The sequence below is a fragment of the Anser cygnoides genome, chromosome 1 (assembly GCF_040182565.1).
Source record: "Anser cygnoides isolate HZ-2024a breed goose chromosome 1, Taihu_goose_T2T_genome, whole genome shotgun sequence".
NCBI lineage: Eukaryota > Metazoa > Chordata > Aves > Anseriformes > Anatidae > Anser > Anser cygnoides.
This window is the reverse complement of record NC_089873.1, coordinates 20,198,461-20,216,130: the sequence shown is the minus strand read 5'-3', so window position 1 is coordinate 20,216,130 and position 17,670 is coordinate 20,198,461. Positions and strand designations below refer to the sequence as shown.

The 17,670-nt window shown below is 34.4% G+C and overlaps 1 protein-coding gene across 6 annotated transcripts in view; it reads left to right on the top strand.

Moving 5' to 3' along the window:
• Positions 1–17,670, top strand: part of BRD1 (bromodomain containing 1) — a 59,449-nt gene that overhangs the window by 14,062 nt on the left and 27,717 nt on the right. For all 6 annotated transcript variants that reach the window (XM_066990215.1, XM_066990207.1, XM_066990199.1 and 3 more), the window contains exons 3-7: positions 4,405–4,561; positions 10,954–11,085; positions 12,301–12,429; positions 13,223–13,535; positions 14,300–14,560. In XM_066990215.1, the coding sequence (XP_066846316.1) occupies positions 4,405–4,561; positions 10,954–11,085; positions 12,301–12,429; positions 13,223–13,535; positions 14,300–14,560 (992 nt within the window). The remainder of the gene's footprint in view (positions 1–4,404; positions 4,562–10,953; positions 11,086–12,300; positions 12,430–13,222; positions 13,536–14,299; positions 14,561–17,670) is intronic.

Genomic DNA, 17,670 nt, shown 5'->3' with positions numbered 1-17,670 from the left:
GGTTTCATGCTTGGAACTGCAGATGGTGTTTGAAAGCTTCAGTTGAAAAGCAAACTGTCTCTTTTAAGATAAGCATGGGATTGTAAGATATCTCCATATCATGTTTGTAGTGCATGTCAGTGTTTTACAGTAGGAGACAAGTGGGGCTGGGGGAGGGAAGTAGTGTTGGCTTTCTCAGTTGCCTGTGACACAAATATCATAGTTGTGAAAAACATTCTTATATCCGTGTAGTCTTGGAATGTATTCCCCCAAGGAAAAAAAAAATCAACAGGGAGTATGCCTGGTGGTGCCAAAACATCAAAAGGCTGCAGTGGTCAGGTGGTGGTGCTTGAGAAAACGGCTGGGCTGGGATGCTGGCGCAGGCATCGGTATCGTTAGGTTTGTGAACTCGAAACCTAAGGCTTCTGTTACAGGACCAGTTACATATTGAGAAGTACCAAATGTCGTGGGAGCACAACAATGTTTTAAGAAATTTTGAAAAATCTAAAATGTTTTTTCTGACTGTTAATCTTAATTTATAATGTTAAAGAGAAACCATTTAGAGAAATACATAAATCTTATTTATAGATGAACTGTGTTTTTTTCAGTATTCTTCGTTTTAATCAACTGAGAAGTTGAGGGGTGAAAACGGTGTGCTGTGAGCCATGCTGAGCTGTTCTTTAGGCTTGAGAACATCGATTCTTGCTACGCTGAATTACAGCTTGAAAACTTGTTTAACTTAGTTGTGTTGATTGTTTAAGTATTTAGAAGGAAATTGTTTAATGCAATGTCATCCATTTCAGAAGACTTCTTGGGAATTTTGTCTTAACAAATTCTTTTTCCCTAAGGAATGTGGGCAGCAAGGACAGTTCTCATCTCTCTTGCTTGCTTTCTGTAGCCACTGTAGTTGTGACTTTTCATTTTCTGACGTGTCTGAAGTCACTTATAGAGGAAGCAATAATGCTGGTAGTGCCTTTCAAGTGTGTGATCCTACGTTCCCTTCTTTGTGGGCTGTCTGGAACAGTAGTCTTAGCTTCTTTGGCAGTCTCAGCAGATGTGTATATATATATATTAAAAAAGAGGGAGATAAAGTAGTTCATTGTAATGAGGCTTGCCTATTATTTCTGAAGATAAAGCACTACGGGTTAAATTGATACACCTGTGTTTACTGTGCGTTTTAAATCTGGTTTATTTTCTCTTAGCACAATACTAGATTTACAGTAGACACTTGCTGTTAAAAAATAAAAACACTACAGAACATTATTCTTTCATGATGTTCTTATAGTTGGCAAAAATTCTAGGGTGGATGGGTACTTTAGCAGTAATTTTTGTCACTGATGTATTTTGTGTCATTCTGGGAGGTGATTTAAATTCTTCTGTAAGTTCTGCCTCTTCCTGGGGGAGTTGACAGCGTAGTACAGCAGTTAGTCCTGTCTTATGCAAGTCAGATCCTGGATTGCAAAACTATGAACTCTTCAAACAGCTCTCTTATCTGACTTAAATAATTTTTTTAACTCTTCAATAATTTCTTTAAAATTACATCTCTTTACTGGAGGGAGGAAGAGGGAGAGGTGAAGCATGCAGCAAGCTCCCTAAGGACATTGAAGGATTTCAAAGTTTGTTTGAAAAACTTACTTTCAAAGTTTCAGAAGTTAGTTCTAGCTCAGGTAGCAGAAAGCAACGTGTTCAAGACTGATGCGTACGTGTGCTTAATTTCATGTGTGTGTTCAAGTTCACCGCAGCTGAATTTATCTTTGAGTCCGAGTGAGACTTTCCCACGATGGTAGCTCTGTTGAGGACAAGAGCTTCAAAATCAGTACCTGGTCTGAGCTGCTTCTAGGGTTTTATGGCAGTAGATGTATGCCGTCTTATTTCTCCCACATGATTGTATCATCTGTCAAAATGTGAAGTGTTTCAGATAGTAAAAGTCTTCTTGGGAGTATCTGACTAAACAAAGTTGATCAACAAACTGTACTATAGGTTTTTCAGGGGCTGATGGCAGATGTAATGTCTTGAGTCATAGAGATCATCTGCTCTGTAGATGTGTGCAACGTGAAGAGCCTCTGACCTCTGCATCCTGAGAAACGAAAAGGTGATTCACATTGTATTGCTACTACCGATGCCTGGTGTCTAAATGAAATATGTAGAGCCAGGGTTCAGTTTTATTTGGAGGGTAGGGAGAGAACAGTAGGTTCCTACAACTTGTTAGGTCGTTTCTGCACTGTGAACTTCTGCTTGTTTTTATTTTGAAAGCTGGAAAATATCTTCTGCAAACATCTCTCCTAAAGTTTTTTCTAGCACATTGCTATCATAATTATCTAAGAATAGAATGCTTCGTTATGTGAATGGGCAGATGTACTTAAAGCTGTAATTAAAGATGTTTGCTTAGTCTTGCCACATCTGATGGGCATGAAGCCAGTGCAACTTTCTTCATGTGGAGTTATGATTCTCAGATCTCTCCAAATAGGTATACATTTGATTGCTTTTTTGACTCACTTCGGTAGGGTTTGCTATTTTCAAGACAGAGATGACAGTAATCTTATTTTTTTTGATTAAATTATATAATTAACTGTGATGTTATATAATTAACTTGTATATGAAGTTTAATATAGTCATACCAATGCCTGTTTTGCCTGTGAAAGACTTTTAAGAGTAAGTCAGTGAAAGATTTTCTAACTTTCCTTCAAGTTAAGCCAGAATTCATCAAGAATGCTGAAGGACAAAGTTTTGAAGACTCTGTTTTGAAGACCGGTGTTTGCTCTGCCTGTACTTTGTGATGATTGAAAGCTCTGTAGCTCCATGTAGTGTAACCTTGAGTAGACCTATTGCACCTTACCTTCTACGTAGCCAAGAAAAATCAACCGGTGATAGATGGCGTTTGGCGAGCTCAGGGTAGACTCACATGCATGTTTGTTTGAAGAATACTGTTCAAGCTTCCAAAGCATTCTTAAAAATCATTTTACTAAAGGATTACTCATAACTTTACACTTTATGTATTTGACTACTTCTTGTCTGTCATTTAGCTGAGAAACTGCTTTATTCCTAATACTAAAAGGGAAAAAGCTACAAGATACCAATATGTAAATGTTCAGAATTTTTATTTAAATGCTTCGTGGTAGTGTTCTATAAATCAGATGCCTATCTTGACTTTATTTTTGCCTATTTTGTTATTAAATTTAATTGGACAATCTTTGATAGATCTACTACTATGCATTGTAGAGTTTTCCTACAGGTAGTAGTATATTGCCTGGAGAACAAACAGATTTTTGTTCATTCATATTATCCTTTCTGTAACTCTGTCTTACATCCAGCTCTGGGAAATCATTTCTCTCTCTGACTTGCCCAACTGAATGAACAACCCTCCTAACAGTGCAGGTGGTTGGTATATTAAAACACCTGGTGCTAATTTTGCAAGGGCTGCCATCGGCCACAAATTCCTGCAATATCAAGCAAAGACAAAAACTTCTACAACTAAAAGGTTTTGTACTTTTGCACTGTGATTTCAAGATGCTGTAGGCACAGCATTGAAGATCTGTTTCAAAGGAACTTTTATTTGAATGTAAATTTTGAGCTGTTAATGTCATGTTTTGCGAGACTTGGGTTGTTTTAACAGGGAACTTTGTCATTTAAAAAAATAGCATTTGAGGTTGTTGTGTTTGTTAGATTCTAGGAAAGTGCTATATGAAGAATATTTATGTGTTAAACAGAGTTTGGAGAAAATGATGTTTATTTAATCACGATATTTTGCTTAACTTTTTATCATCCCCTGTTGCAACTTTTCTGTGTGGATGTTTTCATCATATGCATAGTGTAAAAATCATAAGCGTTCAGTTGTTTAACGTTTCTTTTTCTTCCCTTTATTTGCCAAAAGATTCATATTAGTAGATCAATAATACAAGTTTTATTGACAAGTATAGAGAGTATTCACGTGCTTTTATGTTAAAAGTTTGAAGATGTATTGTCTTTGAAACAAATTACTAATTCTGTGTGAAGATGATATTAAGCATGCAACAAGTGATATGAAAACTTCAGTAGGGTTTTAAAGCTTTCTGTCTTGTTTTCAGTAGGAAATTTACTCTAAAATGTACATTAAGTTTTATTCTCAGCCTTAATCTGGAATTGTTCTTGAGAAAATTAATGATCATGAAAAAATTGACGTCCTTTAGGATCAGTTAGTATTAGTTAAAGTACCTTAACATATCTGTTAGAAATACAGTGTAAAGCAGACGTATTTGATTGTAATATATTATTGAGAGATAACTGTGCTGAAAGTGATGTAATTGAAAGAAACTAATAATGTGATCATAGCTGTTGGTACAGTATACATTCATATATACATATATATGCCTGATGTTTAATTTCCATAGACAAATATGTTTTATCTTTTGCTGGAAAAAATACAATATCAGTTTTTCCATATTTTAGATTAAATAAGATTATGAATCAGGTGGCCATTCAGCGGAAGAAGCAGTTTGTTGAACGAGTGCACAGTTACTGGTTGCTTAAAAGGCTGTCTAGGAATGGTGTTCCTCTGTTGAGAAGGCTGCAGTCCAGTTTACAGTCACAAAGAAACACACAACAGGTAGGTGACATGATTTTTTACTTAGAAAAAGAAATCGGAAAGTCTTATTTTAAAGAGTAAAAAATTAATCAGGAAACATAGCACCAAGTAAAAACTTTCTCTTAATTCAGCACTGAGTAAAAGCTTTACCTTACTTTTAATGTCCAGTTTCAAATTCAAGTCACATTACTTATTTAACTCCTTTTACTTGTGAGACCAAAAAAAAATAATAATTGTGCAGAATTATCATTTATTTGCTTAAGTGTTTCACAAAAACCATCCTAATACCATTGTTTATTGATTAGGTTTGTGGTTGTTTAGAAATCATTCATCAATGTGCTATGAGTTAGTCCATCCATTAACAGATGCAAAACAGATTTCTTCTTTGACACACATAACTAAAAACAAAACAAAACAACAAAAAAAAAAAAAAAAAAAAAAAACAGGAACTTTTACAGAATAAAAGGTTAGAGTATGAGTTCTGTGTTCTTGTTTGGTAATAACAAAACAAAGAACAAGATACGGATGAAGTTCAAAGGCCTGATGATGCAACTTTTAGTTTCACTTCTGACAAAACTCAGTGGAGTTACAGGCAAGCATAAATTCGTGCTTATATTTTGTTCTAGTTAAATTCAACCTATCTTTAAACAACTTTATTTTTTTTAAGTTGTATGCATTTACCAGTTGAAATTTGTAAAAAGCAGAGCAAAACAGTCAATCCAGATTTGTATCACAGTCATAAAGCAGTACTATTCTGCTTCTCATTTTTGTAATATGAACGACTTTAGCAACATTAGAGGTTTTGTCTGGTTTCAAGACACTGAGTAACTTTGAAAATAACTAAAACCTTTTTTTCTGAATTCCGTACCTGGATCCATGTAATAGTCCTTGAAGCGCTGTGAAACATGATGTGAAAATTCTTTCTGCATTCCAGTTACCTTTTAAAATGAACTGATAATATAGTTGGCTGAGTTTTCTCCATTCTCCAGATGTTTGATTTCCATTGGAATTGTTACTGTAAAGTAACCCCTAGATCTTCAGAATGTGATTTATGACTTTAAAACATTTTGTATATGACTATCATTTATTTGAATTAGTGAGATTTTTCCCCTTTTGTAGCTTAACTATTAATTTCATTTGTATTACACTGCTGTTTGTTGATCAATCATGAATTGGTATAGTCACAAAAATAACATTCAACGTTCCTTCCTAACTTTCTGATGTGCATTTTTGTGTGCATTTATTTTCTTATTTTTATTTTTTCTACATAAAACTACTAATCACCAATTAAGAGAATATCCGAGTTTGGAAGGGACCTCTGGAGGCCACCCCCTGCTCAAGCAGGGCCACACAGAGCACGCTGCCTAGGACCACATCTGTGTGGCTTCTAAAGATTTCCAAGGAGGGAGACCCCACAGCCTCCCTGGGCAGCCTGTGCCAGTGCCCCATCACCCACACAGCACTCCATCCTGATGTTCGGGTGGAGCCTCCTGTGTGCCAGTGTGTGCTCATTGCCACTTGTCCTGGCACCACTGAAAAGAGCTTGGCTCCACTCTTTTTACACCATCCCTTCAGATACATATATATATTGATAAGGTCCCCCCAGCATTTTTTTCTCCAGGCTGAAAAGTCCCAGCTTCCTCAGCCTTTCCTCATAGAAAAGATGCCCTAATTCCTTTTAGGTGGAATTAAACAAGTGGCCAATTTACATTCAAAGTTATCTTTTGTGTGTTTCTATACTGTTCCCTTTTTTTAATACTATTTATTCTTTTGATTAATCCTTTAATTCTGTAATAGAAGCTTTTATTCAACAAAGTAATGTCTGACAGTTAGCTAATAATAGCTCAAATTAATTATTCAGATAGTGGACATCAAAGCAACAGCAACAATATATTAAGTGAACTTGAGTCCTTAAAATAAATAAAAATAAGCACAGAAGTCCAGGACTCGTGTGAAAGTACAGGCTTACACTGTTGTCTGAAAAAATTGCATTTACTAGTTAGTAGTTGGGAAGTACTTCTGCTATTGAGATGGCATGTTCTGTTGCATCAGAACTGCAACATTTGTAAAGATTTAAGTAATAACTACCACAACAAAAGGATTATGATCAAACATTAGATAATACAAACATAGACCTTGGATTGGAGCTGTTTAAAATGCCTTTGCATGTTTACACTCCTGTATAAACACTATTCCTTTCATTTCTTTTCTAATTACAGAATTATGCTATTTTAAATTAAGTAAATAATGAAAATATTTTCTAAGTAATTGGAAACTATTGCTTTAGTAAAAACTGGAGCACTTGCTCAACTTTATTTTTAAAAATAACAATTGAATTGGACTTCATCTTTTGAAAAGAAAATGCAACTTTCAAGCAAAGCTGAGTATTAAATTGTCCTGTTTGGTGAAAAATATGTAGGTAATGCTGTTCAGTGAGTAGCAAGTGTCGCGTGTGTGACACTGTCTTCTCTGTAACATCATCTAAAGGTACTTATAATACCTTTTACAGTAGTCATAACTACAAAGAATTAGATGCGTTAGTCATCTTCATTACTCAAGTGTAGGCCAAACCATAATGAAGCCTTTAATTAACAGCCATAGCTGTATTAAAAAACATATTAAAATCAACTATGGCTGTTTATTAAACTCCTCAGAAATTTCAGATGCAGATTACTTGTGCCAGTCAGGTGGGGCAAGTGAGTGTGACTTTGTTAATTTCGATCTGGATGAGAAAGTTGTTTTTACCCTATTTTAGGTTTGAGGTCAAAATGTCAAGAACTCTGGTTTTCAGTCAGTCACAGGAACATAAGCGCCAGTGTAGTACAGATTCAAAAGAGATGGTTGGGTTTTTTTGTTTTGGTTTGGTTGTTTTTAATTGTTTAAATCGAAAAGAAATGCGAAGATCAGGATCCTGAATTAAAACCCTGAAACCGGTTTCAAGATGTCAAGTGGAAGGTGTTTGTGATCCCTACGCAATGTTTGTTTACTAGAGCAGGTTTGGCAGAAGAAGTGTTCCATGGTTTAAAAATTACTTCTTAATGACTGTGTTAGAGCTCAGTTAGGTTATGCTTTTGAAGGTGATGATATATCAACAAATGGTTCTAAACAAAGCAGATCTTAATGTAGCACTTCACCAGCTGAAGGAACAAGGAACCCTCTGAAAGAATGGTTCGTACTGTCACTTCTTTCTCCACCTACATAATCAGGAAAGATATTGGAAATAATAAACTTACAGCCCCATTATTCCAGGTTTTTCAGCACTTAGAGAATTTTTGAATGAGAATAAGGCATGAAATTATTGCAGCAACAGCTACTACACTTTAGTGAGGTTGTTTGAAAACTGCTATTCGGAGCAAAAATAAAAAAGGAGAAAGTGCTGCTGGTTAAGGTTATACCTGCAGTGAAGATTTCAGTAAGAACACTAATTGCAGTCACAAAATGGTTTTGGCTGACATATGAATAACAGCAGGTAATCCTTATAAAGCTAATTGTATTGATCAAGATCCAATGTTACCACAGTAATTCTATTCCTGTTTGGCTCTTGCTAAATTACAGTCCCTGTAAGGAGTGAGGCTGTTCCCGTATATTCACATCCAGCATAAGGAGTGATTTGCTGGTACAGTGACAGTGTGCCTACTGGTATACAGCCACTGGTACAGTGTGCTTTATGGTCAGAGGTAGAGCTGAAGATGAGTTCTCAATTGGTGTATGTTCTGTGTGTAGACTTAGAAGTGTTATCCCTCAATGTTAATAAAAACCAGTTTTAGCTTTCCTGGATAATGCATCTCTTGGTGTTTGGTAAGAGCTAAGTTCATTGTAAAACGTCAGTTTTGTTCTAAATTTGTCTTGTGTTGTCAGCAAGAAGTTTTTTCTGGTTTTGTTATGGAAAGAAAGGTTTGGAGGAAGAACTCTTTATCAGGAAGTTAATAGAAAATGTGCTTGTCAGCAAGGTTTTGAGAAATTAAAATTTTAAAAGGGACTCATTTTATCCAAGTTTTCACTAGATAGATACAGGAAGCCAGTGCATCAACAGTGCTTTTCAACTTGCCTGGATCTTTTAATTTAATTAAGGTATATGTTATGTAATAAAGTATAAAAGGAGTTAGTACCAGCTAGTATAACTGCCAACATCACTTTGCACAGAAGTGATGCAAAACTGGAAGTATGCCATTAATCCCCAGGCCCAGGTGACTTTCAAGGAGGGACCGTAGTGTATGTATGCCCAACAAAAAAGCAGACGAGGTGCTGTTGATGCTTTGGGTCACATCTGCACATTTAAACCTACCCGGTTATCTTAGGTAATGAAATATTATGTTTATCTGATAGATATATCTGTAGCAGGTGAAACAAGTGATTCAGTTTAAAAAAAGATCTTAAAAATACATATTTTTAAGTGCAACTGCACCTTCAGATTTAGCCTGATGAACTACACCAGACCTGTTCCAACAAAGTAACTTTTCCTCTTGCTGTATTTAGGTTTCCTGACCCACCTTAAAACTAGTATGGTTTTGGTGTCTTAGCTTTCAGCAGAATCAGTTCCCCAGTCTGATGAAGTATGCAATTACATTGGGCAAAAGAACAAACTATTGAATGAGTGCAAGCAAAAGGATAAGACTTAAACTTTTGGCAAGAGCCAGAGCTAAATTTTGACTCTTAAAAACAGTAAAACCATGAAAAAAAAAGTATAAATATGTCAGTTAAAAGGTTGTTTTTCCACAGGTAGGATCTGGACTTGGAGGTGAAGGGGTGTACAGGAACAGCAATTAGTGTCAGTGCAGATTTTCTATTTCAGTGAGTCTCTGGAAATTTTAAGGAATTAAAAAGTGTGTACTAATATTTGTACTCCTATCAAAGTTTACTCAGAAATATTCTGACCTTCAACAGTTATTAGGTGTCTAACTCAAGACATAGCTACTTTAAAGAAATAAAAACCAAAGTAACTGTCAGTGGTAATAGACCTTAGGAAGGGGAAGTAGAAAGTTCTAGTTACAGTTTTTCAGTCTTTTTTGTGTTATTTTGAAAAGGGGAACAAATTGCTGTTACCAGATTGCTTTACCAGGATACAGAGCTAATTGACAGTAAAGGATTTTCAACTTTAGTGAAGAAGTTTTATTTGAATAAAACTAACTTCATAGTTGCCATAGGTATTAATCTTTACTTTTCCAAGGCATATAAAGCACTAAAATATTCTGTAGATTACTCAGTACTCACAGATCTATTAGATATTTTTAAACAGCCAATTTTTTGCGATTTTAGTACCTTTTGGCTGAAAAATTGCACAAGCTTTATTTAAAGGACTTATAATTACCTTCTATTAGGGATGTTTTTGCTATGAGTGTCACAGTTTGTAATGTGTGGTTACTGTTCACCTGCTTAGCCTGTTTTCCGTAATCCTCTCTTAGTTTTTTATAATTTCTGGAATTTATTTATGATTTGCTTATTTGTTTCAGTAAAAAAAAAAACAAAAAAAAAAAAAAAACCTTACCAGATGTATATTGCGTTATGCTAGTTCCAGGCCAGCATACAAAGCTGTGGATCTTTTCCTGAGATTCTTTATTAAAGTATTCTCTTAAAATGTAATAATCCTCCAAAGCATGTTTCTTTTGTGCACTTGGTACTAGTAGCAGGACTTCTACTCTTTACCATAGTTTCGGGTGAATTATGAATCTCTTTTGAATCTGTAGGTAGTATTCCAATATCTTTCTTTTTCTTATGGAAAATGGTAAAAACAAAGAGGAAAGGCTGTATTCTGTGCGTACAGATCCAACTAAGTACTACAGGTATTTAAACGCTTCTTCCTAAAAGTGCATTGTCGTCCAGGTTGTATTACTCTATTGCCTATTTGCAGTACCATTTGAAGTTAGTATTTTATTTGACAATCTGCTTTTCATTTCCTGTCCTCAGAAGTCAGAATGATCTTGATGCTCTTACAAGCGTTTCCTGATTCTACTGGGGGTGGGGGAGGTGGACTGTGTTGAGCACAGTAAGAATTCATTTCTACCAGGCTTGTGTGATGTTTCTGAAGAAGCTGGTGATCATTAGAGTAGAATAGAATACAATAGTAGCTGAAAGGGATCTACAAGGGTTATCAAGTGACTGACCACTTCAGGGCTAGTTTTCCTGGTTTGGATTTTGCTGTGAAAATACCATTTTTTTGCTGGGTTTCTATTTGCTGTATTGCTTTTTCTGATGTAAATAACCTTAATTATAGGCCTTCTTTTCAGTTTTACAATTTTTGCTTTCAGCTAGATAGTTGAAAAAATGAAGAATTATAGTATGAAGGTTATGAGTATGTTTTTTAAAAAAAAAAGTTTCTTCTTTCCAGTGAATACATTTATATAATTGCAGAAAACTAGCTTATAGAAAGAGATTAGTGTTTTCACTTCCTGAAAATCTATTGATTCTTTTCTTAGAGAGAAGATGATGAAGAAATGCAAGCCTTAAAAGAAAAATTGAAGTACTGGCAAAGGCTGCGCCATGATCTTGAAAGGGCACGTTTGTTGATTGAACTTATACGTAAGCGTGAAAAGTTAAAAAGAGAGCAGGTAAATGTTTCTTTTAATTTCACCTTTTAATTTGGTGAAACTCTTCTGAAGGAAAGATAATTTAAGTATTCTCACACAATTTTTGCAGTACAAAGTATATGCTGTTCGTGCATGCACTCTCCCATAAGCTGTTTAAAATATGTAAAGTTACTTAACAAGCCATTCTGTTACACTTGCAAAGTTAATTGGTTTCTGAAGAAACATATACAATTTGATTATCACATTTTTCCAATAAGTACCTTTATTGAGCAACACTTTTATTTGTTTGTCATAAAATAAAAAAAAAAACAAAAAGCTGCATCTAAATCGTACAGCATTGTAGGGTTAAGATAGCTAGGATACGAGATGGGAGGAAGCTGTACTGCAGAAAGAGAACATTTTATATGAAACTGTGGAAGCAACAAGTTTGCCCTTAGGAGTCTTTAATTGTTCTTAGTTGAAAATGTGCTTTGTTTGTTTATGTGTATGCACCCACACCATTGATGTGTCATAAAGAATTTATTTTTGCCTTAACAAAACTGTTTCAGTGTTGATAACTCTTGAAATGTCCTGAAAATAAACTGTAGAGGAGTTTTAATATTGTGAAAAAATAATGACAATTTTGAAGAGCGACCAAGTATTTGAAGATGTAGATTCTGGTTGTTTAAATGATGTTTGGAATCTATATAGGACGTCGTCTTTAAAATTACCTTTGTTTGGGGTTTATGTAGCCTGTAAATGTTCATCAGATTGTCTTTTTGCGTCTTGAAAATGGCATTACAAATGAAGATTAATTTTAAATAAGTTGCATTTAAATTCTTATTATTTTTGGTGGCAAAATATGAATCTCTTATGTAACAACTTCTCAAAGAAAAAATTACTATTAAAAATGGAGCAAAATTCAGTTATTATAGATAAAAAATTTGGGTTCTGAGAGGATGAGAAGCTAGAGTTGAAATTGAGTCTACAGCAAAGGGATGAGTGATTTATTTATTTATTTTTTTTAAAAGTTATCAGCTGAAAACATATGTCAGACCCATGCCAACTGATGATACTGAAAGTAGCATTAAGATCTAGAAGCATTATTTTTGAAAACTCACTCTGGTATTTCAGCTGACATTGAAGCAGTGTTTTTATAACATTTTTCATATCTAAAGTACTATTGCTGCAAGACAACTTACATTAAAACAGTATCTTAATGAAAAATAATTCATTACATAATTACCACTTCTTTAGGTCAAGATTGAGCAAGTTGCTATGGAACTTCAGCTTACTCCATTTACTGTACTTCTGCGATCAGTTCTGGATCAGCTGCAGGAAAAGGATTCTGCACGTATATTTGCTCAGCCAGTGAACCTTAAAGAGGTATGTTTTAAGCTTATTTTTTCCAGGGGTTTTCCTTATGTGTCACCAAGTCATACCTAAACATAAGTAGAAGCAATTCATGGCATCACAGAATGCAGTGTTGCAACAGAGTAGTGTTACTTTCTAACCTGTATTCTGATAACTTCAGTTATGTCTTACTGCTATGAAAATCTGCTTGTTCATATACCAAAATATTTTTTGGCAAAAAATGTGCCAAATAAGATGGCAAAATACTAATCTTCTGTTATAAGATTAATTGATAAAGAAAATTTGAAGGGTGTCTTAAAAATTGAAATATGGATACTGTGTTCTTATTTGGAGGTAAAATTCCTTTTCATTTACCAGGAAAATAGGCTATATATATGTGTGTGTGTATGTATGCATACGTACATATACACGTATGCATGTGTATAGATGTATATGTAAAGTCTGTTTTTACATATACATGTGTATGCAATATGCATATATTGTACATGTGCATATCCAAATGTATTTATACATACACATATTTTTAGAACTGTATGTTACATACATGTCATAAGTAGTTTCAGCATCTGTTAGTAGACCTAGGATACAGGGTCTTGTAATGTGTACTCTTCTGCTGGTGTGTAAATGTTTACAATATCAAGATGTGTAACTCTCAGCTACGTTTTGAAGTTCTTGATAGGAGGTGTTAATATGTTAAAACACGCGGATCAGTTAGTAGCAGGTATTACCTTATCTGTAATAAGAAAATTTTACCATAGTTCTACCCTTTTTTTTTGTTGTTGTTGTTTTAAATATTTATTCAAAGGTTCCAGACTATTTGGATCACATAAAACATCCTATGGATTTCTCTACCATGCGAAAACGGTTAGATGCTCAAGGCTATAAAAACCTCAGTGAGTTTGAAGAAGACTTCAATCTTATCATAGATAACTGTATGAAATACAATGCAAAAGATACAATATTCTATAGAGCTGCAGTGCGGTTAAGAGATCAAGGAGGTGTAGTTCTCAGGCAAGCTAGACGAGATGCTGAAGGAATCGGTTATAATAATGAAACTGGAATGCACTTACCTGAACGGCCTAAACTTGAGTCACCACAGCCTTTCTCTTGGGAAGATGGTAAGATATTTTTTGGATTGTTTTTGGAAGTTGCATTTTTGGTGTGTGTAAATTCCATACAAACGTTTAAAATTGTAGCTGTTCAGTCTACTGACTAGAATTTGTTTTCTCCGCTAAAGACAGTATTTGAACGTTTCAGTTGATTCTCTTTTACTGGATCTGCCATTAGAAAGCATTGTCAAAATCAGAATCTGGAAGACAAGGTTAAAGCCTCATTTAAGAAGATACATGAAAAAGGGTTTTAAGTTGAGCACCTTCTTTCACATGTTGTATCTGGTCATAAGTCATGGAAAATGACTACCATCATGTGTAAACTTCAGTACATTTTTAAATAACCCATTGAATTAAAAAAATCAAGCACACTTGTAATACTGGGAAATAAACAACTTCCTTTAGACATGCATATCGGTTCTCTGAGTTGTTGACAGTTAAGGAAAATAATTAACACTCTACTTTTATAACTAATTCCCTGTGCTTTGACAAGAAGGAAATTACCTGATAGGGTGGGAAAGGTTAATTGTATTCCTTCTGACCTTGCTAAGCTGCTTAGATTTCTTGAGCAAAATTCAGATTAAGAAGAATTGTAGTAACATTATACAGTTGAAATTCATGCCAGCATTTCTTTACTGGTAATGGAAAGCTACTAAGACTAATCTAAGTAGCTTCTTGATAAGTTTTCAATTCCAGCACATGACTTTTTTTCCTGTTAGAATTATATGTAGGAAACACTAACACATTTTCAATTATACGTATTTTGACTTCAGTGGATAGGTTACTGAATCCTGCGAACAGAGTGCATATGTCCTTGGAAGAACAGCTGAGGGAGTTGCTAGAAAAACTTGATCTTACCTGTGCAATGAAATCCAGTGGGTCAAGGAGCAAAAGAGCAAAGCTGTTAAAGAAAGAAATCAGCAGTATTCGCAACAAAATAAGTCAGCAACACAACCAAGTTCCTCAAATAGAATCAGGTATTGGAAGTTTTGAAGAAGAAAGTGCAGCACTAGAACAGGATGGAGAAGAAGAAGGTAAGATTTATACCTTGTTTAAATTAGTACTACTGTGGACTTCTTCAATCAGCTGCTCTAATCATGTGAATTAAACAGTGTAATAAATGAATATGTTTCATTTTTAAATGGACAAATAGCCACTTCAGTACAATAAACATTTTAAGAATATGAGAATGATCCTTTTAACTAAAACCTCCTTTCACAGTAGTAATACAAAAAGGAATCAAATGTCTGAGTGGAAAACGTGTTTATACTTTCAGAAATCCGCTTAAATGCCAAAATATGTATTAGGAATCATGCGGGCCTAAGTCAACCGTGTTGAAAATGCTGGCTCTTGTACAGTCATTTGTAGCTTTTCTATGATCTGCAGGCTCTTCGGGGAGGGTGGAGGGTAGGCTTTGTTTGTTTGTTTCCCTTCTGTTTTAATAAAGCTTACTGTTGCTGGGAGTCATCAAACTTCATGTTGTAGAACCAAGGCAGCCAAATCTAACCAGCCCTTCCCCTTGTGCCTCTCTTCCTCCTCGAAATACTGGTCTCAGAACTACATCAACTGTTGGCTAGTTCCCATTGATTTCAGTGAGAGCAACATAATAGAAAGACCCAACTTTTTGTTACAGTTCAATATATTGTATTTGATTCTTTTGTTTTTAACTCAGTTACTGAGGTCTTTATTGCTCACTTTTAAATGAAGCAAACAAATCCAGTCTCAAAAAAAAAAAGTTATTGAGAGGTTTTGTTTTATAATCAGCTCTTCCCTAAAAAGCTAATCTGTTTTTCTCTAGGAGAGTTAGAGGCTTGTTTCATTTGGCATAACACTATTGAATTGTGGGAGGAAAGAGCGGAAGGGAAAGTGGAAGCATGATAATAAATAAAACAGTCCTGTGCAGCTTGATGCTATCAAAATTTTTGAAAGGTGAAGTGAATAAAAAGACTGTCCTTAACTGCCATTCAAACAGCAACTTAGTTTTTGTTTCTTACTGTGACTAAGAGTGGTTTCCAAACATATAATGTGCTTGAGATTTGAATGACAACAGTAGAAAAATTGTAATTGGATCAGCATGTGACTTACCTCATTCTGAAGCTGTTAAACATTCTTAAGTTTTTTAATGCTGTTTTATTTATTTATTTAAATCTCCTTCAAGTGATGATGCCTCTGAATGTAGTCATTTAACAATGTGCTTTGTCAGATAAAAAATACACTAACTTTTTATTACTTGTAGCTTAACATTTTTATTACTCAGCATTTAACTTTTGCAGCTGTTGTGCAAATAATAGACTAAAAGTCTATTAGACTATTAGTCTCTAAAAGACTGAGCAGTGACTGTTTTCTTAAATTTACAATATGTTTAAAAAATATTGTAATTATAAAGAGCATGATCCAGAGTTGATTGGCATTGCTGTTACAGCGAAGAGTAGTAGTCATTAGTTCACGTTTCAGTTCTGAAACGGAAGATATTTAGAGGAAAGAGAACAAATCTCTAAAAAAAAAAGAGAGATGAGGAAAGTAGTCATGAGAATCCTGTGCCCAGGATCTTCACAGGAGCTGACTCTAGAAGAGCTGTGAATTAACCCCTGGCAATACTATTTTCAATTTCTGATCATGTTAAAAATGTGGTGGCAGAATAATGCAGTGAAACTTAGTTTTCAGTGTCTAAATTAAGTGTTTTTCTATGCTTCAGTCTTTCTGAGAATCTTCTCTAATTCCTTGTGAGAAAAATAAAATTTGTTCAAAAAGAACAGTGACCTTGGATATTCTAAACTATAAGCTTTTTTAAATTCGTGCTACTGTAAATACCCTTATCTGACCCTAAATTTCATTCTAAATGTCTTCCTGAAATATTATTTACCGACTCTAATACTTGCATGCCTTCAAAGGATGTGAGCATAGTCACACTGTATTTTAGCACTATTTTTAATAGGAACTATGCTACTGTTCAATTAAACCATGAATGATAGGGCAGAGTTCTTCTACACTGAGAAGTTATTGATTCCAAAGTAAAGATTGCTAAGCCAAAACCAAAACAATACATAGATAATATTTAATTCACTACAGATACAGGGTTTAAACCCTTGCTGTTTCACATCTTTTATCAGGTGACATAGAAAATTAACTAAACTTTTAAAATTGATTTGACAGCATAAATGTTCTATTGGTCTCATGCGGTTATTCATACAGAATAAGCATCGTATTATTAACTCACATCTTAAAAGATTCTTTTGGAAGCTATAAAGGTTAACATCTATAAATAAGCTACAAAGGTGTATAATTTTTTGTGTTGATGGGTAAGGTAGTCCTGTAACTTGTATTTAGGAATGCTGCAACAGTAGAATATATATTTTCTTTCCCATCACTTGGGATGAAAAATTGAAACTAGTTGTTTATGCTCACCCTTACATCTCCATTGTCTTCTCCCAGTGTGGAATTATTTAAATAATCTGGGAAAGGATAATGAGGGGGGAAAAAAAACAGGATGAAAGAAAATTGGTAGAGGGTGGTTTTTCTGACTTCTTCTATCAAGTCTGCATTGTCAAGTCTGTATTTGTCAACAAGTAGCTAATAAAGCTGCAAGGTTTAGGGGATGCTTTTTTGTTTGTTTGTTTTGCAAATGAAACTGCTAGTCACAAATGTAAACAGCTTTGCAGAAATTGCCTTTCTGTAATTTTATATCACGTTTTAACTTACTCTAGAAGATCAGGTTACAAATACCACTTTTTAAATGTCTATTTGATAAAATTTGTCTTAGGCAGTTAAGGGGAATATACAAAATTTATAAAATGTATTATATCAAGTATTTTACTTGAATGGCAGTGTAAGTGCATTTAACAGATAATCATCCACCACCCCAACTTGGTATTAAAAAAAAAAAAAAGGAAGTTTTCTTAGTTTTTAGTTAATGAAACTAACATAATTGCATGAGAAGTAAAAAGTACTGATCCAGGTGTAAATTGTTAACACCAACTATAAACACCTACTTTTCTATCCATGTTACATTCCCAGTATAAAAGTAGGAACTACTAACTAGGACAGACTGTTGCTAGACAAGAATTGTTTTTAAAATGTTATGCTTTGTTTCCAAACAACAGTTTATTTGGTGGGCTGCACATTTATAGTGAGTTTTATAATAGAC